Source organism: Zophobas morio, unplaced genomic scaffold (assembly GCF_036711695.1).
Source record: "Zophobas morio isolate AGI-343-1 ecotype UQ-CSIRO unplaced genomic scaffold, CSIRO_AGI_Zmor_V1 ptg000206l, whole genome shotgun sequence".
Lineage (NCBI taxonomy): Eukaryota > Metazoa > Arthropoda > Insecta > Coleoptera > Tenebrionidae > Zophobas > Zophobas morio.
The window spans coordinates 26022-53933 of record NW_026972310.1 but is presented as its reverse complement, the minus strand read 5'-3'; the positions used below and the strand labels follow the sequence as shown (position 1 = coordinate 53933).

The following is a 27912-nucleotide window of genomic DNA, read 5'->3' as shown; positions in this document are numbered from 1 at the left end:
ATAAACCTTGTTATACAGAGTAGTCCACAACGCATGTATTCAATTTTGCTCCTATCTACTTGTCTCCTTGAACTTCTTTGACCATATTTATCAAGCTGCAGTCGGTGGTTGAGGTAATACTCTGCCATGCAGAAGCAAGTTTTCTTCCATCATTAGACTTTATATCAGTAATGGCATCTATGGCGTTAATGCTTATTAAATAAGCCTAAATGGAGATACTCCCATTGGACTAATCAGTCTCTAATCTTAAAAGTTTAATAAGTGACGTAAAAAGTACAGAAAGCCTCAGTCAACTTTGGCTGTTAATCTTTTAAAATATTTACTCGTAGAGTAAAGAAAAGTATATATATATTAGTTTATATTAAATGGTATAAATATCTATATAGAGAGCAAGTAAGAAAAGTCCACTTGGCCAGTTGAAAAAATTACTATAAAAAGATTTAAAGCGAAACTCACCCGTTCAAATTTGTTTTTATTTTATATTTTTTTCTTAAAAAATTCTATGCATTAATTAATTATTGATTATATTAATCCCTTATATGTATATTAGTTTAGATTGAGATATATTTAATGTAGTTTGTATTAGAAAAATTGCTTTCTTAAGTCTTTATCGCTTTTAAAGTTAAAGTATCGACAAAAACGTCGTTGCACGTGATCCTCCTTCGTGCAAAATTGTTTCAATCTTTATACGAAATTTCAGGATCACTCCATCATAGTCGGTTTTTATTAAAGCGTTTGGGTGACTATAAAGGATAGCTTATTTAGAGACTTTAATTTTGAAAGCGCGTAAACTTTCAATCGATAGAGAGGAATGATATATAATCTCTTTTAGATCAAGGCAAGCCTTATACTGAGCTCACTCGTGAATGTGTTGTTCAGTAAAACCACAGCATCTCGAATCAAAGCTCAATATGATTCAAAATTGTTCTTGCAACGAACCTGGGCGCCCACTGATCTTGAAAAATTGGGATTTTAGCTCGACTTGTACGACAAGTGACATTGGGTGCAATTGAATCTGGTCAGAAAGCTTCAAAAATCATAGTCACAAGATTAGATAGACCAGTTTCAAAATCGGCCTTATCGATAGCATTGCATTCTGCTGATCTCCATGCGTAAAAAAGTGTTAATTAAACCCACTTTGACACACCGTCACAAGCGACTAAGATTTGAGTTTGCGAAGAAGTACGAAAATTGGCCTAATTCCGACTGGGGAAAAGTGTTTTTTTTCGGACGAAACCAAAATCAATCGATATGGTTCAGATGATATTAAGTAATGTTGGAAGCGATCCGGCGATAATCGAATATTTGAACACCAGGTGGTCCAAACGTATAAACATGGGGGAGGATTAATTATGATTTGGTCCTGTATAACATCTAAGAGGGCCGGATCTTTGGAAAAATGTAAAAGGGAGCATCACCGCGAGCACGTATTAACATTATTAAGAATGACCTACCCAGAACATGCGATTGGTATTGCCGTAGGCTTGGTGAAATGGTTTTTCAGAAGGATAACGCCTCAATTGCAGTCGTTCCAACTGCTAGATTGCCTTGCAATCTCCTAATCTCAACCCATAGAGCATGCATGGGGGGCCTTAAAGGAAAAATTGGGATCGTACGAATCAGCGTCTGCTAACTTGGACGAGCTTTAGACATGTGCACAATCAGAATAGAAAATGGAAAAATATTAAACCGGATCAATGCTACAATCTGGTTGCCAGTATGCCAAAGAGGACACAAGCAATGATTCTGAAAAGGGAGCTATACTAATTATTACAACCTCGTTTATTAAATTAAATTTTTCCTACCTGCATAATTTTTTTTTGTAATCTTTTAACTTTGGAATCACATCTTCTCGAATATTAAACCCATTTAAGATCAACTATTAACAAAATGTAGCTAGAACATAGGAGTTTACTGTGTATAAATTTTAAAGTAATTCATTTAAGTTATTGATATGTTATTCTATATTAAATGGAGAAATGTAAAACATTGAAACAATTTTTCGCGATAGTGCATACTGTCTAACATAAATTTAATTATTTCTTTACTCAACAAAATTTAAAAAATATAATGAATTTTAACTGAATTACTTCTTCGCATGGTTAATATTGTTGGTTTATTTTGTTAAGCGTTGAACCTTTACTCTTGTTCCTAAATAGTAAAACAATTGTTTTTAATGGAACTTGTACTTAACTCATTGCAGACTTTCGACTTATACTCCTTTTCTACGCATACGCCGGATCATTATATACATTTGTAGGTAAAGCCTTTTTTAGTGAGAATTTTAAATTTCTCTCTACAACTTTTTAGTTAATATACTAAAAATACTGTTTATGATTTACAAAATAACTGACGTTAGCAGGAGGATATATAAAAATATAGACAGAAACAGACACCTATACATGAGGACAATCATTTCTACTATGTATCTTTTGGTTGACTTAGCGTAATTGCCAAATTTGTAGGTTATGCTGCCTTTTGCCGAAATATTTAAAATTAAGTTTTTCTTAAAGTAAGTTAATTTATTAAATTCATGTGAATTTTAAGTGATCCGTTTGATTTAAATGCATACGTATAAGTTGTGATGTGTTTAGCGTAATTTCTTAATAGTAGTGTTTACAAATATCTTTATTTTTTGCGGTATTGAATGCATTTATAAAACCATGAGCAAGTAGAATCTTGTCCATGAAATAAAATAAACTGCTCAGTCTTTAGTCTCAAAACTGGGGTATATTGGTAAAACTATATTGAGAAAGCATACCTGTATATTATGAGGTAAATGCGGTTAATATAAAACCAGCTAGAAGAGACAGAATATAACTAACCAAGGTTAAAAAAAAAGTATTTTATTGACCTTATAAACGAAGGAACGTATTTGTTTAATTAAATAATAACTAAAACAAAAACACAAAACATAAAAATGCTTCTTTAAATAGTATGTTAGTTTTATAATTGTTTCAAGTTGCTGAGGGCTGAATAAAGCTCAAAACTAGAGGAATAAGCCTGCGCGCCGCCTCTATGAGGTGTTGTGTTACCTAAACGGCTCAAAAGCTATTAATAATTACTACAGTGCTTTTAAGATTTAACTAACCCTATATAGTTTATGTAATATGATATACTATGTACTTATTGTTTTTTAATATTTAGATAATAAAAAACTTTAACTCAGAAGGTCAACACAACTTTGTTTTAAACAATTGTTGGTTCACATAAAATTAGTAAGGTCTACCGTTTAAAATAGAAACAGTAAAGTTCCAGCATGAGGATATCCCATTTTTACCTGCTTTTTGTTTTTTGGGTAAGGTGTTTTGGCATAAGGAATATTGCTCTTCAAAACAAGGGCAATATTGGGTGATCACAACATGCAATAATTGTGTCGTTTCGAAAATATGCTCGTGGCGAGCATTAATTTTAATAGCTATTGCTTGCCTAACTTCTACATATATATATTGTCCCAATGAATTTATATACCTTTAATACCGTCCTAGGATATATATATTATTTATGCTTCTTACAGCCACTACCTGGGAAGTACTCTATTAAGATTAACAGTCGGGCTTTCTTATCCAGTAACTTATTGTGGAAATCTATTATAAAACCTATTCCACATGAATGTATCTAGTGGATAAGGCGGTCATTGGGACCAAGTAAAGGAAGTAATCCGAAGAGCGGAGTAATTAGTGAAAAAAACCAGTTTTAGAGTAAAATATCATAGCGCTTAAGTGTTTATAATCAATTTTTACCTTTTTTGATAAAAGGGGAATCTTAGAAAGTGGATGAGGTTATGACGAGCCAAGCTGAAGGCGCCAAATTAATTATGGAAAAGGTAAACGTAAAACAAAAAAGAGCGTACGTAAGAACTTCTAAAAAAGTTTGTAGACCTATTATAGCACTGAGTAAGAAAGTGGAACAAGTCTTTAAAAATGTGATTGCGAGGGTCGCCCTTCAGGGAAAAAACGGTCATATAAAAGAATATTTAGCTGCGTTACGTTAGATTCTAAGATGGAAGGAAATTAGATAAAAGTTTACCGTTCTAAGACTAAAGGTTTAGACCTAAATTATAAGGAAGAGAAGAAATAGGTTTGGTGACAGAGTATAACGAAAGCACATGTGTGCCTCGATAATAACATTAAGAAAAGACTGTAATAGGAGCCATGTTCGCAACGAGAGTGTGGGGTGAAAGGAGACAGTATTTTGCTGAAAAACCATTTTATCAAGATCAACCATACCGATCGCATGTCCTAGGTAATAATTCTTATTACTATTTAACACGTGGTGATGATACTTCTGGTCACTCTTTCCAAATATCCGACCCCCTTAGACGTTATACTTGACCAAATCACCAATCAATCCCCCTCCATGTTTATACATTTCCACCGCCTGGTGCTAAGCCTTGGATTATCGCCTATCGCTTCCAACGCCACCTAATACCATCTGAACCATACGATTAATCTTGGTCTCGTCCGAAAATTACTTTTTCCCTATCAGAAATGGACCAATTTCCGTACTTCTTCGCAAACTCATTTTAGTCGCTTGTGACGGTCTGCCGTAGCTGGTTTAATAAAACTTTTTTTTCTCATGAGAAAAAACGGTTGCTCTTGAAAGTGGTCTATCTAATGTTTTTTCTATGATTTCTGAAGCTTTCTGTGTAGATTTAATTGCACTCGATACCACTTGCCGTATAAGTCGAGTTACATCACGGTTTTTCAAGATCTTTGGACGCCTCGGTTCACTGCAAAGACGATTTGGATCAATTGAGCTTTAATCCGGATATTGTAGCTTTACTACCCCCATATTCACGAGCGATCTCAGTATAAAGTTTGCCTTGATCTAAAAGACATTCTACATCATTTTCTTTATCCACTGAAAGTTTACTTAATATTGAATTAAGACCTCTAAATAAGCTATCCTATATAGTAACTCAAATGCTTTAAAAAAACCCCTTTGAAAAAGTGATTAGGAAAAGTTCGTATAATAATAGCCCAGTCATTAGGGGACCGACAACCTGAAAGTCATTAGAGACTCAGAGAAGCCTTCAAGAGCTTTACACGACACCGTTGACATAGAAATGGTCAGCGCATCTGACACTGCCCCTATTATCAATGAAGGGCTAGCTACTGCGGTTCCCCCCACCTCCCCTGCGAACTCGTAAAGAGAAAATTGCCCCTATTACCCTTTGTGAAATATAAAAGTGGACTCTTCTTGTACAACTTTTGCTATTCACCGGTGCCATGGCCCCGAGATCAAGGGATACTCATCTCAGAATTAAAATATTTCGGCCAACAGCGATAATGCGCAATTAAGAAGTACAACATTTCACCTATTAATTCTCAGTAGACAAGGTCATTCAAATTGTTATTGGTGGAATTTATTGTGAATCGACATTTTCGCTGTCGAAGTGGAACTGAGCGCGCAAGGCTTCACACCCCTTGGAGTGTCACGAACGCACAAGGAGACACGGTCAATGATGAGCGGAAGAAGCATCCGTACATTAGTACAGATGCATATACCCAGAACGGAACGACGAAAGTTATTAGAAATGAAAACTACTTCCCATCTTCAAATTAAAAAATAGATGAACTTCGAAAAAGCAACCTCGTTGGCCAGTGCCAATGCTGCCAGATCTTTGGCTACTCTGCAAGCTTCTGCACTGCAGCACTTTGGTGCGTCATATGCGGTAAGGGTTATTTGACCTAGTAGTATACCAAAAACACGAGACTCGCCTGCTAGATGTGCGAAATGCAGCGAGGCGAAAAACCCGTGGAGAGCACTTTTTGCAGATGACCTACCTATTTGACCACGACATCCGATTACCACCTCGGATCCTAGCATTACCACAACCATATTCTATGCTTCCCGCATGAGAGCGAGACAGCACCAAGTTCCCCCCTGCGAATAATCTTACCAAACATTGATACCAACGTTGGTAATGCTGGCACAGGTACTCAACATAAACAAGAACAGCTATCGTAACCGACTCGAAGGCTTGAAGGCTCGAAGGCTCGAAGGCAGCTGTTAGCTATTTGACGACAAAACCCCTCGACCATGCTCGAGGCCTGAAAAGCTTAGAATTTGTTTGCAAGGGCTTTTAAAATTCGAACGTTTAATCACATTCGATTATTGGTTTAGAACGCGGAGGCGTCTAGAAGAAAAAAAACACGAGTCACAGGAGTCAATGCAATGTGAATGAATAGATATCTGTGCGGTCAGCGAAAATGCACCACTCTTCTAATGTACCAATAAACACCTGCAACTTGGCGACGTACCGTCATGATTGGTTGTACACCATTGATGGAGGTGTATCTATCCTTATCAAGCGAGAGATCCAGCACCATTTAAGGGCATCACCAGCTCTGCAAGGGATCGAGGCAGTTTACCCTTAACCTGGCTAGCTAGGGGCCCATTATGTAATACCAATCTATAAACCGTCCGGCCAGTCATTCACGTTGTGCAATCTCGACCCTCTTTAGTGCATGACTTTCCAGTCATTCTATGCGAAGATTTTAAATGTAAACATGCTGCGTAGAACAGTCGGGTTGCAAACCGGGATGGCTAGATCCTTGAGGTTTTGGCTGAGGAATGCGGATTAAAAGGTTTTAGGACCACAGTTACCAAACACACATGGCTAGGAAAACGGGCACATTGGACGTGTTGGGTATCGTCGTGATAAAAAATATATGCCTTCCAACGGCTATTTTAGCTCTAAATGAATTGTCGTTGGATTATTTATCTGTCCTGCTCGAATTGGGAGACTGAAAGGAAGCAATAAGAACAATCTGCCACTCGAACACTACTTCGGAACGGGGATAACGGAGACGAAAGCGATGTAGGTAAAGTGAAACTTTTTGATGATTATCTATCTGCCCTGCGTTAGCCATCTACCCCCTCAATTGTCGACAAAACTTCCTTCGTGCCTAATGTTATCTCGTCTAATATCATTTATTTTCTGTAGTTGTCTACCACAAACAGGATCAAATCTATAATTAAATTACTACTGAAGCGAAAGGCGCCCGACCCTGACGGCATCACTAACCTGAATGTTAAAACAGTTACCAGAGGCTGCTATGTATCTCTATGTGGCCTCGTTCAACTTGATATTGATCTGCGGATATTTTTCCAGGCGTTGGAAAATGGCGATGTAGTGATGTTATCGAAGTCGCCGCAAATGACATCAGAGCTTCGCAACTATCGACCCATTAGCATTTTGTCGGTAGTTGGTAAGATAACGGAAGCAGAAATATTTAACTTGTGGATGCTCTCGAAATTTTACCTGAGTTTCAGGTTGCATTTCGCAAGGGGCACTCAACGATCCAACAAAATCTTCGCCTAACTGAGTGGGAGACCAGAGCCAATAATTTCAAAAAAGTCTCCTGCGCTGTCTTTCTCAAAGTCGAGAAGACTTTTGTCCAAGCATGGCATGGTGGCCTGCTATACAAGCTACATGCTTTGGCGATACCGTGCAGTCTTCAAGAGATTCTCCAGACGTATCTAACTAACCGGGTTTTAACGTGTGAGTAGGCGCTGCACTCGCTATCTTACAGCGGAAGTCCAGTAAGGCTTCCTTCCATCACTGCTGCTTATGCGCTCTACTATACGAACGACTTTCCTCTTCCGGTCCACCCGCACATGCGGGTCACCATTTATGCCGAGGTTAAGATGATTTATTCTTCGTCCAAGATGCCCTTTTTACTACTTCAGCACTTAAAAATTTTCCCGAGTCGCTTGCGCTGGTGTCGTCAATATGACCTCTCCATTAACGCAACAAAGGGCAAGGCGTTCATATAACGAAGAAACCTTATGCGCTGCCGACTCCCTTAACTTTTAAAGGCATGGAAATTCCGTTGTGTTCTTAGGTAAAATACCTGGGGGTTATCATAGGCTCCAAGCCATCGTGGCGTCTAAACGTAAATTACGAGGCGGCGAAGATCAAGGCAGAGACCTAGATGGTATATAATATATTATGCAGCAAAAGTAAACTTGTGTTGCGCAATAAGCGAAGGTTTTTTGTGTTGTGCATTCAGCCGATTAAAATATATGCATCTCCTGCCTTGGTCTACGACTTATCGGCAATAATGTCCTCACTTCAAGTGGGAAAAACTAGGCTGCGCTTTTTAACTAACGCGCCGTGGTTTGTGCGCAATGATACACGTCACCACGAAATAAGGATCAAGCTGCTGACCGCACTCCTTAAAAATGATGTCCTCACCCTTTACAAACAGACAACTGGACACGCTTATCGCCTACAAGCGGTAGAACTCACGAGTTGTGGGACGGCGCGAAATACCGCCGTTCTACGCGACGCACTCAGCACGACGGTTGAGGCTAAGTTGGAAGTCTAAGTTGAACGTGAAGGACACATATTAAGATAATATACTTACACTCGTGGTCTACTAAAAACCTGTTTGAGAGCTCGTGTATTCGAATTTGTTAACTCGATCCAGCTTCAGGAACGCCATTAATATATATATTATGCTCTACGCATCTGTTGCCTGAACATATGACAGACCGTTGATGCTTGCACCCTTAGAGACAGCAATACAAGATCCTGCGACTAATAACCGGCCCACGTTATTTCGTACGGAAGGTCACGTTACATGACACCTGGTTTTGGAAGGACTTGAAGTCTTTTTCCAAAAACTTCTATTTCTTGCGAACGCTAACAGGCATCCTCCCAGTGGATTCAAGTACATACGAACCCTGGAAAGGCTCACGCTTTCGGAGGCCCTGCGATGTGCCTCAAGCGCATATTACAGTTTTGTTACACCTCTAATACATATGTAGAAAGTTGTTTTTTTTTTGAAATAACCTGCCCGAAACGGAATACGTCTGACCTAATTAATATAAATTATTTGCAAGATTAAGCAGTCTGCGCTCGTTATTACCAAGCATCTGCACAATTCAGTAATTATAAAAAATAAAATAATTTCTTTAAATATGGTAGAAAGTTTTTGTCCGTTTTTATAAGCAGAATGATAAAACAACAAAATGTATTAGGCTTGGCTTGCTTGTCTCATTATATCTGATAAATCATTTATTTTGTCGTTTAAATTGTTTTAAAACAGAATTTAAAACGTCTTCGCTGGTTAGCGAGTTAATAAGGTCTTCTTCGGTTAGCTCTATATTATTTTTTAAAGCAGATGCTTCGGTTACCGCTTCCAGAACATAATTGACGCACGAGCAAAAAGACAACTGAGTTTCTGTTGGATTTAGCCAGGGAATGTTATAATGGCTGCCTTGCACGTTTGGATGAACATTTCTGCGATGACTTTTAATTTCACCTTCATGTGAGATAAAGGGCCACAATAGCAACTTTACTAGAGATTCTTTTACTCGACTCTCTCGATCACAAGGAAGATCGACCCACGCATTCACGGAAACGCTGGTCTTGCAATCGACGGTTTTGACAAAATGCCACCTATACATAAATTTTGGTAACCATTACCTATAATTACTTTTTACAAATTTAGCTAACCAAAATCAGCAACTTAAGTAAAATCAAACCATTTGTTAGGGACGTAAAGTACATCGCCAGGCTCAAGCACAACCTTATACTTATCCTGAAGATTTAATTCTTCTATTTTGTGAATGCCACTGTATATACTCGATTCTTCATAAGGAATTCGGGTGGGTTTTAGTTTTTCGCTGGATTTCTTATCAGGTGAGACTAAAAACCATTCTTTGTATCCATAAATCTTAATAAAAGGGCGTGTATGTAACTTTAACATACATAAAAAAGCCTAATATATAATTACTTGAGCAACGAGATTAAAACCGTATGCGTCTTGGTGGCAAGGTGTATATGAATCAACAGTGCCCAACCAAAAAGTAGTGCTCTCACCTCCCTTATTAATTCCAAAATCTTTCCAGTTAACTGAGGAAAGAACACAGGACAAACAACTTTCGCAACGGAAAGATGAACTAAGAGGTAGCTTTTGGCCTGAGGTGTGCAGGTTAAAATTTAAAACAAAGCGTATAGCAGAGAGCTTATATCAACTTAATAATTTTACCCTCACAAGAAAAGTTTTCTCCTGAATGATTTAGTGTTTCTCCACAAAACTTTTTGTTCTTCTGCACTTGGCTATAGTCGGTCTCAAAAGGACCAATACACCTTCCCTTTAAGCCGTTAAAAAATTCCGGGAAATGCTTGTAATCAATATAACCCCAGAACTTAGATATAGGATACTTATATATTAACTTAAAGTTGCAATTTTTGCTCGTTAAAACACTCTCAGAAGGTTGAGAATCAGGAATTTCTAACGCACTTGACCAACCAAGGAATTCAGAGAGAGTGCAGCTCTCTTGGGCACAGTCGGCTTCCCAAACTATGTTTTTATTTTTATTAAAGATACGACATGTGGTAGTAATATTTCCAAAATTTTTATTAAGAAACTGAGGTGACCATTTATAAGCAGGCCAGTGCAGGCAGGCGTTTTTTATAACAATGGGTTCTTTTAGGTTTTTAAAAGATTCCTCGCTTTCTGAAGTTTCCTCTAGTTGTAATAATTGTAGGTTTTTTTTAAAAAAATTGAACTCTTCGGAACTAAATTGGGTGACTGATACCTTTTTAAAAGAAGGCATGACACTGGTACTTCCACTTTGTACGTCTTAATTACTGCTCAACGACAATACGGGTGGCACGTCCATAGAGCTAAGGCACGCCTCCTGCATCCTCTCCACTGACCGTAACCCTTGATTTAACGGGCGGACCTTTCACGAGAGTGCTGTGCTCCAATCGAAGGCATCGAGAAAGGGTTAGAATTAAATTAGGAGAGAGACGAACAACTGGAAGTCATGAAAGAGAAAAAAAACGTAATTTTTTTTCTTAAAAAAGTTATATACACCCAGAAAACTCTTATTAGCACGGAACGTTGCACATTTTATCAAACAAATAAAAAAAGGAGTTCAAGAGAGAGGAAAACGAGAGGTAAGGTAAGACGATTATACTAACCATCCAGTTTAACTGTATAAATCTTTTTAAAAGATTTTCTTTTGGCAAAAATGATATTGTTCATTTCAATGGTGTCGATTATGCGCAGCGTTTATTAATGACCAATATTCAACAGGTAAAACATTTACCATCTTTTGATTAGAGGCAAAGTTCTATTTTTGTATTGGTTCCTGATCTAATAACTCCATTTTTAAAGTAAAAATAAACGTTGAATTGTTAAACAGCATAGGAGTTAATATACCAGTGCTCGCGGGCATTGCAACAGCCGTCAAGAAGAAAAACCGAATTATACACTGCCCGTTTTGATGTATTTAATCAACACGTGATGTATTACAATAATGCGCAAGAAAAAAATTATTTTATTTACTTATTGGGTAACCTACAATAAAAAGTTAAATATTTAAAAATTATGTAATTTTACACAAATATGGCATCTGTTAACGCTCAGCGATTATTTATATTAAGTATAAGCTTCATCCAATCCATCAGACATCGCTTATATTATGTCTTTGTTACGAAATTTTCTACCCCGAGATTCAACTGAGTTCGATGGGTCAACCGTTTTTAATTTTCGACAGCGTGACCTCTTTCCTAGATGCAACATTCAAGAGGACGACAACTGCTATAGAATTGAAGCTGACTTCCCTGGCGTCGATAAAAAAAATATCCATTTGGAATTAAAAAATAATGTATTAACACTTTCAGCTAAACAGGAAATTAGTAATGAAGATACTGAAGAGAAGGGTATTACTTGGCACAGAAGAGAAAGATTTAGCGGGACATACAATCGAAGTTTTCATTTGCCCGAAAATGTCAAGGAAGAAGACATATTTGCTAACTACGATCACGGAGTTTTGATGATAAAGATTGCCAAAAGTAAACCCGAGTCTCCTAAAGCACGTAAAATTAATATAGATTAACTTAGAGACTAGAGACCTCGTACCAAAAATAAAGGTGCTATATCTTTTATATAATTTTTTTTTACAATGTTATTTTTAGAAGGGCACCATCACAGGTAATGACTGTAAAAAGCCTATACATATATATATATCCAAGGTAGGAATAAATGTATAATTAATTTAGTAGACATAATTTATGATATACACAGAAATTAGGCTGCCTCCATGAACCAAACACCTTTCACTCAGGAAACACAATGCAGAGTAATCAGAGATAAGATCTTCCCTGCGGGAAAACGTCATGAAAGACGTCATTTAATTATATATTAGTTAGCATAGTATTTTCAAAGGACGCTATATAAGCCAGAAATTATGTATACATTAATAAGCTAAGTCGCGGCCATTATGAACACTCCTAATTAAAAGTAACACCTTTAAAAAAAAGATAACTAGGCAAGGACATAATTTGCCATATGAGCTCTGCTAAAGAAAGCTCCGGGTAAAGTTTCAAAAATGATTTACTAGTGGTTTAACTAATTATAAATGGGCTCCTCAGTAAAAGTACTAGTGATCTCAAGAGCTCTGAGGGAAAGTAGCTTGCGGCGCAGCTTTTATAAATAGTTTGCTTGATGCAGGTAAACGTAGAAGTTTAGTTAAGAAGAGATCAGTGCGTAAGTATCACATGTTTAGTATAATACTGTAAATGTAGCTTAAAATAGATAAAAGATTTAAGTATATTAACAGTTAAACATTACAAACAATAACGCGAGTATATAAAATGTCTTAAATTTTTTACTTTTACTCATCACAAATTAAATATGGTAACATGTTTCGGTTTGCGAGTCCCATGCTGGAAGTGAACGCGCCCCTTGCAAAAGTTTATGTAGGTGAGGTTAATAAGGGACATACTCTTCTAATTTATTAGTCGATCTACAGCTCAAATACGTTTATTAACAAGATACTCCAGTCCAGAGCTCATTTTTGGCAGTAAAGTTATTAATAACAAAATTTAAAAGCGAGGATTTCGTCCCAAAAAAAGTGGACGTACTCCCGTGTCTTCCCTGTGAGGGGGGCGGGGGAGGTAAATTTTTTAAAAGGTATCAAGTTGATAGTAGTCTTGAAGGGTGTTAGAGCTCGACACCTTAACTAATTTCTTGTCTCCTTAAAGTAGGCGTCCACTTTTTGGCGTGGAGGGAAATCTAAGGGGAAGCTAGCACAGCTTAGTAACGATGTGCAATATAGAAATATTAAATAAATGAAGACTCTCTCTTTCCTTATGCAAGCTGCTTTACCCTAAAAAAATATTTTTTAAACTTGGTAGCCGAAGTAACGTATCCTGTATTTTAAAAGCAAAAAAGTATAGAGAACTCTAGTCGAATTTAAGCGATCTCAGGGCTGTAAGCCTTTACATAGTTCTCTTTCAAATTAAAAGGTTTTTTGTTACTCAAATTCTTATTCATTACCAATTACCTTGACATATAATTTATACATCAATTATATATTAAAATGAAGCAGGCAAATATTTATCAAACATAAGCCATTGCAACTAACATTTCCTTTATACGTGACGCTTATTTCATTCATATTTTTGTATTCTGTAATTTTACTGGTTTCCTTTTACCTTCTTTATGGCTTCTTCCTACTCCTACATAAATTTTATACCATAACATTTTATTCTGATTCATGTCGCCGTTAACTTTCTGAGCCGCAAGTTTTCGCTTAACTATTTTGAACTGGCGTCAGATCCTTCTCTTTTTAGATCTTGTACTTGGAGTTTACATTGTTAGGAGATTATAAGGCATCGTTTTTAATAATAGATGTTATATCAAAAACCGCCTTAAACTTATTAAGAGCGACAAAAAATTAATTAACGTGCTTCTGTGATCTGTGCAATAAGGTTTACAAAGGTAACTTGTGTTTTTATTATTTATTTACGATATTACTTGCAGGTATGCCAAAAAACAATTAATTTTTCTGCTAATCCTGTTAGAAAAAAACTACTGTCGTGTTATATTAGAATTATCAAATACGTGTGCATATTTCATAAGAATTTTCAAGCAGATACTGTCTGCACTATAACCTTTGTAGATTATTATATAATTATGTTTACAGTAAGCCTTTGCTTGTTTAAGAGAAATAAAATAAATATCTCTGAGAACAGTAAGATCACTTAAAGTGGAATTAGAGAACCTTTATTATATATATGTAAGCATATATGCTTAAAGAATTTTTTTTAATTGAAAAAAGTTGCGCAAGTGGTTCATCTGCCAGAAGCCAGTTGCTATAGAAAGATTGTAGAGAACATAAAGTAAGTTACAACAGGAAATAAGGAGATTTAAACAGTAACATTGAGGTACTAAATAACTGTTAGAGGCAATGATAAGTAGACGACTTAATAATTATAATATAAACTAACAACTATTGGGGGTTTCTTATAATTGATTTTTTATGGTCTGAACAAGGTTTTGCAAGTAAACGGCAATATATTGAACAGTATACAAAAGCTAAGTAAAAGGGGCCCACCGCTGTGATCGAACTGTAATTACCAAGAAAAATTTTATTTGTTTACTAGAACTTTATTTAACTCCAAAACAATAAAGTCTTTAAACGCTATAATAAAACATACTACATATAAAGTTTAACACAGAAGAGGTGCGACCTCACAAATCAAAAAATAGAAAGTCTTGTTATTATAAGAATACGGAAGGCAGTAAGTTAAATCGTGTAGTATCACAGCTAATGGTAAAATTATTATTTTATTATTTTATTATTTTATTCTATATTTATTGTAATCCTAAAAAAATATATTTTTTTAAATTTAAAATATTTTTATATTTACTTTGATTATGTAATTTTTCATAAAAAAATATTATATATTTTTTTTAAAACGAAACCCGGCCACCAAGTGGGAGCCAAAAAATAAAAAAATTACCAAGAACTATCACAAGTTGAAAAAAAGACCAATAAAAAAGTCTCGCTTCCGTTGTTTCGCTAAGACGTCGAAATTTTTCCTCGCGGACCTAGGCGTTGATATAACATGAATAAAACCTCTGCTTAAAAATAAAAAATTTCTTTTTAATATAGCCACAAGCCCTCTCATTTAGAAGAATGTCAATTTGCGTAAATTTAAAAACTTTATAAAATAATTATCAATATTTTGACCCGTTGAAACTCCTGTTCCTTGCTTATTTCTTCAGCTTGAACTGTTAGTTTATAGGTCTTGTAAAATAAAAAAATTAAACCATATGTTTATGGTTGGACAAAATTTAAAAATTCACCTGTAGCTGAATTTCATCTAACTTACTCTGTTTATCATCCTCCTCATTATCTTCTCCAGTGTTAAGCTGAAATACAACTTTCTATAGGTTAATTTAGACAAACATTAATAATAATTATATTCTATACACTAAAAAAAAACGAAGCAAAAAAATACTATTTTATTTGTTGACTGCCAGCCTTTACCGTGGACTTTAATACAAATTTTATGTTCTCTGTTAGTACAATACTAATTAAAAAAGGTGATGAGGACATAGAGTAAAAACCCAGGCTCTTGAGAGATGAAAGAAAAAACATCTTTTGAGCGACGATAAAGTTGATCTACTACAGTATTTTCAGAAGGGTTCTGTTTAAAATATATAATTTAAAATGCTTTATTAATCAATTAAATAATGAGCAGCTGATAACAATTGCTAACAGTCACTAAAACCGATAACATGGGGTCTTCCTTCTTAGTTAAATCTTCGTAAGATAAATCGTATTTACCTTAAGTGAGTCGTTTTAACAAAAGTCAAAATTAAGCTTAAAATCGTAACCAGTCACCGTTGTATGCTCAGGGACATCTTCTAAAAAGCATTGAAGTTCGCCTTCCGACAAGTAAAAATACAATCCTTTAACACTCGCGATGGCAAAAAAAAGAATTAGAACGCAGTTACAGAAATTCATAGTTTTGAGCATAAAAAGCGCTCACCGATACAAGGTTCACACCGCCCTTAAACTTAAGAAAGGCAAACATTAAAATTTTACTATAAAAAGTTATTTTTTAAAATTTTTTAACTATGAAAAGAGTTGATTGGTAGCATTACTAAATAAATCCGTGTTCAAGTGCACGTTTGTTATCATAAGTATGAACCTTGTATCTTCTAAATTATATATAATTTTTAAGTATATTCTTTATAACTTCTAATAAATTTATGTTATGCAGTCAGCTGGGAGGGGACTTTAGATGTTTCATCACTATAGTTTAAGAAGCGTAAAGCACCTTGTAAGCTTTTACCACTCGGCCTAGTGTAATTAAAAAAACCGCTGCAGAGAACCATGATCAACAACTTTTTTATTATAGGTAGATTTTAAAGTATTGTAAGTTATAGCGTTGTGAAAAAATTCGTTTTCGGTGATAAGGTAATCAAATTAAAATTTGTATTAGCTTTGAAAATGAATTAATTCGCACTAAATGATAGTTTGCGTAAATGGTCTAAGTAAATGTTTCGCACCTTGTAGTTTATTAAAGACTATAGGAGAAGAGTATGCTTAACTGAAACGTCATATAACATTATTGGCCCCTTTTTTTTAATAATTTAATTGGCTTCGACTATATTCTAAAGTTCTCATTTTTTACTGTTTACAAAAAGAGGGGATAATGTTCAAGGGCAGTGCGCATGTGACTATAGAAGTTGGGCTCCGCACCCCCTGCAATTTTTTTTCTTTAAATGTTGTGCGGTGGAGTTAGTGACTTGGAGTCTATAGTAATTAAACAAATTTATAGCGCTTTCTAGTACTTCGACCTTTCTATATTATATCACTTTTTTTGTTAATAATATACTTTATATTACCTATATTATATTACTTTACTGCCTATAGTAAACAAGTTTTCGACTTACAGCCCGTGAAATCATTTGTAAAGATGTTCCATTTTTTTAAGAGCTTGTCCTTTATGTTTTAAATTAAGTTAGGTGTCTAATCTATTTTAATTTAAAATTTACAGCTAACTAAAAATGCCTAGTTTGATCATTACCGCATTCAACAGGTAGCAGAGTCTCGGTTTCAACTAGGGTTAAATAAAAGTATATTACTTTGAGCTTTGGTGACATAGTGTAAATCAAGGTAGAAAGTTTAGTCGTGATTATGGTACCTTGCTAAGATAACCATTGTCTTCTAACCTTAGCTACAAAGCTAAAACCAAGATTACCTCCTAGTGTTTAAGATGCTAACTAGTTTCTTCCTGTTAAGATGTTTGTAAACAGGTTGTTTCACCTTGGGGTAGTGTATGAAACTTTACGAAAGCTGCAAGATATAGCTAACGGTTCAAGGAGCCAAAAGGGCTCATAACGATCCCACTAAGATCGCCAACCTATGCAGTAGCCAAAGTGTTAAACTATCAAACAACTAAGGTCTTACTTGCTGCAGTCACAGCAAAGTTTCGGATGGTAGCGCAAGGCAAGCGCCAAAGTTAGTAAGATTTTAGAATATACAAAGCGTTGGCACAAGCGCTAAACCATCGAGAACAAGTTAATTTCAAGTTCTCTAAAGTTCTACTTTGGGATAACACAAATACCACTCTATAAATGATAAATCATTATACCAAAGTAGAACGAAAAAAAAAAGTAATTTTCAAAACTTTCTCTTTGTTCACTAGCAGGACCTGTCGGTGCACTCAGCAAGCTGAGTCGACAGGCGAAAGCAGAAAGAGCGGGATTGCTAGATATAAAAAAAAGAAAGTTTTGAAAATTACTTTTTTTTTTCGTTCTACTTTGGTATAATGATTTATCATTTATAGAGTGGTATTTGTGTTATCCCAAAGTAGAACTTTAGAGAACTTGAAATTAACTTGTTCTCGATGGTTTAGCGCTTGTGCCAACGCTTTGTATATTCTAAAATCTTACTAACTTTGGCGCTTGCCTTGCGCTACCATCCGAAACTTTGCTGTGACTGCAGCAAGTAAGACCTTAGTTGTTTGATAGTTTAACACTTTGGCTACTGCATAGGTTGGCGATCTTAGTGGGATCGTTATGAGCCCTTTTGGCTCCTTGAACCGTTAGCTATATCTTGCAGCTTTCGTAAAGTTTCATACACTACCCCAAGGTGAAACAACCTGTTTACAAACATCTTAACAGGAAGAAACTAGTTAGCATCTTAAACACTAGGAGGTAATCTTGGTTTTAGCTTTGTAGCTAAGGTTAGAAGACAATGGTTATCTTAGCAAGGTACCATAATCACGACTAAACTTTCTACCTTGATTTACACTATGTCACCAAAGCTCAAAGTAATATACTTTTATTTAACCCTAGTTGAAACCGAGACTCTGCTACCTGTTGAATGTTGTAGTAATCTCGTGGTTATTTTCTACCATTGACGATTGGTTTAGAGATCTGTTAGATGTAGTAAATTAACTTTATACCTTATTAACTTATATCTTTAACTTTTATCTTACTATTTATAATAAATTATTAAACTAACTTAATTACCTCTAACAGATCTCTCTTGGAACCAAGGTTCTCCTTACGAGCCTGAGGAAGAAATTAACTTCCTTAAAGAAAATTAAAACAAACTAACTGTAAACTGACTGTTACATACCCTTCCTGATCTAAAAGTTATTCTACACACGTTGACCAGTTCTCTGATACAGGTAATTTAGCACTTGCTTCTAGACTTTTAGTTCTACTTTGTAGCTAAGGCCTCTAAGTTAAGCTTTATCTCTCATTCTAAGCTAATACACCGAAGCTCTAAGTTTGAAACAAGCCTTGGTAAGCAATATTTCTAACCTTATCTTGGCTCCCTGTGTTAGGGTTGAGACACCAAGGTGAAACAGCCTGCTTAAACTACCTTTGAATCGAGTAGGAAGAAACTAGTAACCTTAGACTAGGAATGAACTAGCCACCTTCAACTAGGAAGTAATCTTGGTTATGGAGCGTGTCCTTTAATCTGTTATCTTCTCTTGGGACATGCTCCTCCTTTAGATCTGGACAGTGTGACCATAATCACGATCCTAGGCATCATAATCACGATTTTTTTTTCACGATCCTAGGTTGGTTACCCTTTAGGTAGTTATTTAACTTTCTATCTTATTGTTTTTAACTTTTTATCTTACTAACTACCTTTAACAGATCTATTTTAGTGCTTCTACCTATACTAACTTTATCTAATTTACTTTGACTTTTGTATTTATTATTTTCATAGGTAGAAGCACTGTTTATAATTTTTGAAGACGATTTTTACATTATTAATGTCTTCAAAATCACTCATAAGAGCAGAGAAATCTGCTCGTTGTTTCTCGCATGTCCTGTGCGATCATCTAACTTGAATGTCTTTGTACCTCACTTGTAACTTAGCGTGGGACGTGCAAAGCAACCTTTACTTAGCTGCGACTGCGGCAGTTAAGACCTTTGTCTATTTAGTTGTTGATTTTGGCAACTGCATAGGTTGGTGATCTTAATGGGGTCATTAACTGTTTGCTTTGTGAGCATTCGCTTTGTATCGTACACTCTGCAGGCTAGTAAAAACTAGACTCAAAGGTTTCCAGGCGCCTGGCAGTATAAGTGGCCCAGAAGGTCCTATAAATAAAAAACGTTTTTAACTTTAGGTTATTCCTTGCGGGTTACGGATGGTTTCGATCTACGTCGCTTAATAGGTTGTCATCCTTGGATGGAATACCGTTCGGATGAAGATTTATCTTTGCTTTGGTCATGTCACCTCTACTATCCGATGGTGTCACGACAACGATCATCCTTGAAGCCCTCTGCTTAGGCGGATTATATATTAACCTAAGACCAACATGGCTAGCTTCCTCTTTGAAGCTTGGACTCGTTATCTGATTATTCAACCAACCTAGGATCGTGATTATGGTACCTTCCTTTGCTAAGCTCTGAATCGTGAGCTGAACTGTACCAAGGTGAGCCACAGGTTGCAATAGCTATCCAAATTATGACATGATAGAGACGCGCGTGTCGAAAGACATGCTCTTAAAATTGACAAAAACCTAAAGTTAAATGAAGTCCTTCAGCAGGTTCTATCTTACCTGTATTCGACTTGTGCACAGTTTAAGTAATTAGGACGTTAGGAGAATTGCTCGCAATTTAAATGACTTTATAAAGGTATCAAGCAATACCACACAAACAGATAACTACTGTTTACTTGTTTGACCTTTTGACGTTTAGTACTGGCATTGCCAGCTGAAGCAAGTTTTAAATCTAATTTGCCTAAGCTGATCGGTTGTAGTTAACTTGAATACTAGATAAATAGTTAACGAAAGCTGCTAAGTTGTAGAGCACACTACTTGAGTTTACGGTTAGTAGCCAAGACGAACGCCGCTCGAGCAAGAGCTCTATAATGAGTAATGGTTCTATACTATAATCCTTTGTTCCGAAGGACGCATGCTTGATCTTTTCAGTTAAGCTTGTGGTATGGTACTGGTAGCAGACGCTTTTATCTGTGTCGCGGCTCGTTACTGCTCATTTCATGACTGGTTCATTACTTGGGCTTAGACTCAGCCTGTCGACACTAAATAGTGTGCCCTACTAGTACTATACTGTAAGTATAGTACTAGTACTATTTATAATACCGCGCCGCTCCCTGTGTTATTCGTCGAGAGGTGCAACAAATCTCAGGTGCATGGAAGTGTGGTTGTAAGCGTTTAAACCTTAAAACTATAGTTAATGTTTTGTCGGCATACTGTGGAAGGTGCATCTGAGCAGAGGGCGATATATTAGACTTGAAAGCTAAGTTGTTAAATACAATCCTTAAGAAACACCTGCCGTATACCCATTATAGTTGGCCACAATATTGGATAAGATTGAATTTTTAGTGCGAAGTCCATAGATATTTTGTAAATGAAACTTTTAGATAATAGTTATTCCTATGACCCATTTTTTATTACCTTTTCTAGTAGTACCTAACTATTGAGTGGTAGAATGGCTTTTGAGGAAGTCACACTGAGTGCCAAAGTCAATATGGTTAAACTGCTTGTGCTGAAACCAACTAAGACAGATAGCAGACTAAGGTCGCGGTATTTTTTCCCCCATGTTTAGGTTATATTATTTATACAGTGGTTTAATAGTTGATTAGAGAATATTGTAGCGGCTTTCGTTATATGGTTAATCATTCTTTTAAAGACTTCGTCTGGCCCAGTTTCTATGTAAAAAGAAGTTAACCTCCAAAAGTGATTAATGAACCGGCGCATTGAACCATACACTGTAAGTATATTCATTATTTCCACGATCTGCACCAGAAGACTGCATATATATTTTTTTGCTAGTCCTCATAGTATTTTCCTCACTAAAATCCGGAAAAAATAGTAGAAAATTTTTTCGACGTCAATTTTTTTTTTTGCAAAACTCATACTTTTATTTTAACTTTGCTTGTAATTCCTATTTAACATGAATCTGGTATCTTATTGTTAATTCTAAAAGCCATATTCAATAATTATTTATTACGTTAATATAATATTCATAAGCATGAATTTGGGGAATAGTATTTAATAGAAAATAAAGGGGTAGATAGGCAGGGCAGGTTTAGTGGTATGAGGAGCTTAGGGGATCATGTCCTACACGTTTACTTTTTTTGTAGCAAAAAGTGATAAATCTTTTAGCTCGGTGGAGCATGTTAGAACATGTTCATTGGCGCAGTAGAAATGGGTATAAATAAACCTGCTGTCAGAATTGGTCATGTCTTAACATGATAAATAAGTTTCGGATTTTGGTGGAAGTATAAGCCACTCAGTTTTCATCCTGCCTTTAAACGTGACTGTGCTTGTGTATAGTTCTATATTATGGCTTCAAGAGGTTGTGCAATTCCTTCAGACAACTTTTGTTTTATTTGTGATGAAGACTAAGTTAAAAGTCAGCAAAGTAGCATAAGTGATCCCGCGAAGGGTGTAAATAATTTTTAAATTTACATGATTTAATTTGAATAATTTTATAATTTAAATGTATTTTGAGGATCCAAACAAACCTTGAGCTCTTCAAAAGGTGTGCGGAAGGTGCGAGGAAGATCTTCGTTTGTAATTTAAGGGCAGAAAAACTCTTCGTTCTAATATCCCAAAGATGCGGCGTGCACAGCAAAGCTACACGGCTGATTGTTATTTCTATTCGATGGATGTGAAAGACTTCAAGACCAAAAATAAAAAGAAAATATCTTACCCAAACCTAAATTAAGCTATTCGTCTAGTACCCCCTAGCTTTGCAATACCAGTTCCTCTTCCTCCTAGGTTGGACGATATACAGTGATTCGGATGACGGAACTATATTTTCACTCACTATGGACCCAGCTCAGATTTTACTGTGGATGAAAGACCCCAACCTTTATTTCAAGGTAAACTTAATGACTTAGAGATTTAAACCTTTACCAAAGATGCAGCCGAATTGCTAGGGTCAAGACTGAAAAATAAAAACTTGTTGTTACCTGAAACGGCATTCTCATGACATTGGCGCAGGAAAACTAAAAGAATAACAAAAGGTTTCACAGGCAAAAAGAGTGGACATGTGTTAGTTATACCATGAAGCAATTGGTTGTTTAATTATGAGATAATGCTTAGAGTAATGTAATAAAATTTGTGAATTCTTTCATCACTGTTATTTATTATTTTAAATCCCTAAAATTTGCAAAAAAATCGTACGTGGTAGGGGAAGTGGAGGACAATTTTGGATTAACCATCCTAGAAAAAAATCTACCAAAATATGCTATGAAGCTACCTGAGTTATCTTCGTGGAATGCTGGAGTATATTATAATAATTTTAATTTATAGACTGAATTCATTATAAATGCGCGTTTTAATTAGTGTGAGGAATCCTACGTAATATCTGTATGAGTCAATATTTGTTATTAAACATAATAACTTATATTATTTTTGCTTATATATACTTTCTGTGAACATGTTAGTTGTTATCTATGTTATCATGCGTGGTGTTCTATAGTATTTTTTTACCTTTTAATACTCGTTTTACTAAGAGAAAACCACAAGTTTTACTCAGCCGTTTTCATTAATACGCTATTACCTACTGCGTAACTATTAGTAATAGAAACGAAGAAGAGGAGTGGAGAGAGCAGGAGACTGACTAATTCTTTTTCTTGATTTTTACGGATGCTCGAAATGTCTAGAGCAGGCCGCATAGTCCTAATTCGGGTGCAAGTAGGCGCTCGTAAATCTCCAGGGGGAGCATCACAACTGTTCCGTTTTCTGAGGGGAGTACGTGGTTAGTTCCCCGGTCACCCACCGTAGTACTAACCAAGTTCTTGGAGATTGGACTTTTCAGTCGGACGGGTTGAAGTGCTTTTCTTAGTGCGCCCCCGCTTAACTATATTTTATTTATTTATTAATAAATAACAGTTCCTGGTACTATCAGGTCAAAAAACTTCGAATACTCGAGCTCTCAGTCAGGAGTGATAGCAGACATTACCAAATAGCTTTCAATCAAAAAGGTGTCATTATTTCCTTGACATGAGCACACAAAAACTATAGTTAAGGGAGTCACGTAAGCGGTGATAACGTGCTCGGCCCATGGCTCGTAAATAAGTTCGCTTACCGGCAGGCGATTAGCGTGCATAAACCTGTCGTAAAGGACCACGCATGGCGTTGAAAGACAATGTTCAAAGGGCCCAGCTGAAGGTCCCAAGAAGAGCTTCATTTCGCAAAAAAATCACGGCGCCTTTATCAGAACGCGCAGCAATTTGCTCTGTCACACTTGGAGCGCCGGCACTATCGCAGTGGGGCCGTAGGTCCAAGCAGAAGACGCTTATGTCACTATTGTCTGGTTGTAAGACAAATAAAAATGCTGTTTGTTTCGCAGAGAGAGCTTGTTCTTGCCGTATAGCAAAGGGTAAAGCGCCTCAGGTGCTGCCTTGACTCTGCCACTACATGGTTCACATGCGGCTTCTAGAAAAATTTGTTGTCAATGACTCTCAAATATTTCGCTTGAAAACACCACGGAATCTTCACGACATTAAAGGTTTAGGACATCAACAAAGGGACGCGTTTCTTAGTAATTGAAAGCGCTTTGCTCTTCATCGCATTTATAGAAACTTTCTAATTATGCCACCAGTCAGCCAGGGCGTAAAAGTAGCGCTGTATATGCTTGCATAGCAAGCCGGGAGACTTCGAAGAGGAATATACGGTCGTATCACCAGTGTAGAGGGCGATTTGTGTGTAGATTCGATAGCAAGGGAACGCCACTCATATAAAGTGCAAGTAAAAGGGGCGAAAGTGATCCCTAAGGGACCCTGCTGTCAGAGATTGCAGTGGTGACTGAGTACTTCCACGCGCTCGCTGAAAGACATTACCACTTAGATATGACTTCAGCACGTTGTGTAAATCATGAAGAACGGATAACGAGCGCATTTTGTGCAGCAGTCCTTCATGCCAAACTCGATTAAATGCTGTCTTAACGTCAAGATAGCGCATGTTTTTTACTTAAAGTTAAAAACGCGAGTGGTCCATTCAGTTAAGCTGAGGTGCTTTTGGGACGTTGAGTGCTCTTGGCGAAATCCAACCTGAAATTCTGGAAAGGCGTCCCGAGCGTCAACGACCTCTCCCACTTTATCGGCCGCTGACAAGAGAGAAATTGGGTAGGCGCACCCTAGGCGCTGATTCCAGTTTAAATGTCTTAGGCAGCATCGCAACGGTCGCCATCTTCCACTGATCGGAAAGGCGCCCAAGACCACCGCAGAATTTACTAGGTGGTACAGATAATGCTTCCCGGTTAATTACAATTTCTTCAGCATCTCATTGGTAATGCCATAGGGATCAGGCGCCTTTCGTTTGGGTAGCACTTCGACAATTGCTTCAACCTCGCCCACCTTAACTGGTTCAAGTGGTCCGTGGAGATTGGGAAGAAGGAAGCTCAGCTATTGGAACGCATCATTGGCAGTTAAATGAGCAGCTGGCACATTTCGTGTAGCAAGGAAATTAGCGAATAGCGTAGCGCGGTCTTCATCACTCTTGGCCACTATATTTTCTTCAGAGAGTTGCAAGCTCATAATAAGGATAAACGGCTGCTGTTACCTGACTCGGATATATGGTGCAGCTTGACCGCCCATGTATTGTTAAATTGGGCCATTAGTTTCTCTTTTAAGCACCTGTACAGTTTATTAAGCGCAAGTTTGGCTTCGGCGCATGCGACGCTGTGACCACTAGGAACGAGACATCGACATTGGCAGACATGCCTTTAGTTCCTCAGCCAGGCGATCGAGGCGATACGTTTTTTTCACGCGTTGTTGGGTCAGTAGCGGGAGCCATGTTCCGTGCACTTTCGAATAAGGCAATAGCCTCATCCAGCAGAAGGGGTGTAGAAGGTAGTGACGGACACGGCGGGAGAGTGGTTTTTTAAAAACTCAGCATATTTGTCCTGGTTTATAAAAAGCGGTTATAGACTTCGGTGTGCACTTCCCATCACCTAATTCGAGAATAAACGGAAGGTGCTCAGAGGACAGCTCGTAGAGCACTTCAATTGTCGCTGTGAAATGTCAACGAAAAAGGAGAAAAAGAGAGCGGGAGTTATCTATTGCGGGCAATTAAGCTTTTTATACGCCTTTACAAAAGGTTGAAGGAACGTTACCATTTATGCATATTTGCTTAGATTAAATTATAGTATTTGAATGAACATGTTTAATCGGCTCCGTTTAAAAGATGCATCAGAACCGATATTACCATATTTGTTAAAATAAATATTTGGTATAGATAACCCTGCCAAAATAATTTTAATTAATTTATCTTTTAAATTATGGTTTCTGTGTGGTTTAGTTTTGTTCAGTGTATCTGTAGGTTATTTGCGTATATTTCGTAATATAATCCTTAGGGAACGTGTACCAAAATGGTTTATTAAGTTTTGTATGCAAAAATGCGGTCGTGGTGTCTACTAGCCTTACTAACTTTCCTTTGGTTTCAAAAATGTCTTTAATAAAAGAGGCGGATGTTCGTTGTAGTCAATACAGGAATTCTGCTGGAAATCCTCCACAGTTAGACCTGACTTAAATAAATCACATCCTTTTTAACGTGCATTCCCCATGCGGTTGTTTGTTATTATTTTCTCATGAAAGATGCCATTAAATGTCAAAGACTTTATATTCGTCGTATCCTGTAAATAATAAAAGTTCTTTTCGTGCTAGATTCATTTAACCTTTCTTTCCTTCCCTAATTTTACCTTCTTTAAATGTTAGTAAATTAATACTGTCAAACTGTTCTTGTGTTACCTTTCGTTTTCATTTTATTTAAGACCGCTGTTGGTTTATGGGTTTTTTTTTCTGTTTTTTGGGTAGTGAAAGTCAATAACTAGTTTATTGTGCGTTTAATTGGACATCCACATATTTATTTTCCATTTCAATCTTTTATTGAAATGCCGGCTCTTGCGAATTAATTTAACTTATTTCGTTTTTATAATTTTTTAAAAAAGTTTTTTTGTCGTAAGGTTTGCATTTTATTGTAGTTCATTATTTTTTTTCTTGCATTTTACTTTATAGATAGTTTTAAATATCTTTATTTGTTCATAGATGTCATTTTCTTAAGAATATTTAACTTTAGTTACCTATTTTTCATCTCTTGTGTTATGGTTGTTGTAAGATGATTATATTGGTTTTATAGAAATTTTCTTTAATTATTTTTTTTTAATTTTTTACTTTTGTTTATCGTCTCTATCTTATACTTTTTATGTGTAATTGTTTCAATGTTTGTATTTTTATAGACTTTTTATATTAAGGTTCTTATTTTAATATTTTTTTTATCTTTATTTTGTTGTTTTGTTAAGAGTAATATCGTTGTTATTAGTATATAATAAAGTTTGTGTTAGATTAAAATTATATTCTAATGGTTTGGTTTCACTGTTGTTTTCTTACTGTCCTTGTTGTACTAAACAAACCTGAATTAGGTTAATAATTTGCTTTTTTTTCGTATTTTAAATGATTATAAAGCAAACAAAATCTCTGGAGAAAGTTTGGTATTTTGTATAAATCCCGTTTGGGACCGTGAGTTTTTAATAGCTGTCATTTATAAAAGCTCATGCTTTTCCGAGAACTATATATAACAGATAAACATAAATAATTTTCGAGCTGCCTGGATAACACCACCACACCACCTAAATTAAACAAACGAAAAGAAGAAAAAATTGTTTTTTTTATTTTAGTTGAGTTGCGCAGATGCTCGGTAATATCGAGCGCCAGACTGCCTGACCTCGCAAATAACTTAAACCGTATCCAATTTCGGCGGGTCATCTCACAAAACAACTTTCTAAATAGGTGTTAAAGGTATAACAAAACTGTTATTGTGCGCATGTGCATCGCGGGGCCTCCGAAAGCGTGAGCCTTTCCAGGGTTTCGTATATAAGTTCTTGAAACGGTCGTCATGTATCTTCTCCTTCCGCACGAAATAATGTGCGCCGAGTTATAAGTTGCAGGAGCTTGTTTTCCTCCGTCTCTAGGGATGCAAGCTTTGACGGTATGTCCCAGCAACAGATGCCTAGGCCATAATAGGGCATACGCACACTTGTCAAAGGCGCAGCGGGTAGAGTGTGTAAATTGTTGCTTTCACCTAAGTCGTGCCGTACTCTACCTGTTGCCTCTAAGTTAGTTGCTTGTCGATGACGACGCCCAAGTTATGGACTTGAGGGCCCCATGGGATCTTAACACCTTCGAGGGTTAGAGGCGCGTGTAGCGTGATGCATCTTAAGATGAGAATTGCCTTGCTCTTTGTTCCATTAATGTTTACCCCCAACTGCCTACACCCGGTGGCAAATGTTTCCAAATAAGGCTGCAGGTATTGCCGTAATAATGAGGGGCTCTTCAAGGACGTTAAAACTGCAGTATCGGCAACGCGGTGTGAGTTCGCAGGGGAGTAAAATATCTAACATGTACAGCGGAAGGAAAGTGCTGAGAGCTGAGAGCCTTGTGGAACACCAGCTGTCAGTCGACGGTATGGAGACAGCGCAGGAGACCCTAGTACCATACACGGTCAAGGCTTTTTCAACCTCGAGAAAAACGACGCCCAAGGATTTTATAAAATTAAAGTGCGAGTTGCCCACTCAACAAGCTGCAAAAGTTGTTGCGTCGTCGAGTGACCTCTTCAAAATGCAAATTGGAATTCTGGAAGCG

General features: G+C 36.6%; 2 protein-coding genes across 2 annotated transcripts; one reads left to right on the top strand and one right to left on the bottom strand.

Annotated features, from left to right (window-relative positions):
- Positions 1-11451: 11451 nt before the first annotated feature.
- On the top strand, positions 11452-11868 carry LOC135146044 (uncharacterized). The gene has a single exon (XM_064078200.1). It carries the CDS (start codon positions 11452-11454, stop codon positions 11866-11868), a length of 417 nt encoding a protein of 138 aa, XP_063934270.1.
- A 2198-nt stretch (positions 11869-14066) lies between these two features.
- LOC135146042 (transmembrane emp24 domain-containing protein eca-like) lies at positions 14067-15836 on the bottom strand. The gene is made up of 9 exons (XM_064078199.1): positions 15815-15836; positions 15660-15734; positions 15542-15609; positions 15390-15469; positions 15281-15338; positions 15126-15206; positions 15010-15066; positions 14780-14867; positions 14067-14128 (listed from the first exon to the last, which is right to left on the bottom strand). Exons 3-9 carry the CDS (start codon positions 15560-15562, stop codon positions 14067-14069), a joined length of 447 nt encoding a protein of 148 aa, XP_063934269.1. The 5' UTR covers positions 15563-15609; positions 15660-15734; positions 15815-15836.
- Positions 15837-27912: the final 12076 nt, after the last annotated feature.

Bases quoted from the DNA above. Each gene is read 5' to 3' on its own strand.
- LOC135146044 (XM_064078200.1), top strand. From the start codon at position 11,452: ATGTCTTTGTTACGAAATTTTCTACCCCGAGATTCAACTGAGTTCGAT.
- LOC135146042 (XM_064078199.1), bottom strand. From the start codon at position 15,562: ATGTTATCGGTTTTAGTGACT. The intron at 15,207-15,280 runs GTATTTTTTTGC...ATTAACCTATAG, and splicing joins GGCAGTCAACAAATAAAATA to AAAGTTGTATTTCAGCTTAA. The intron at 15,067-15,125 runs GTGAATTTTTAA...TTATTTTACAAG, and splicing joins TAGATGAAATTCAGCTACAG to ACCTATAAACTAACAGTTCA.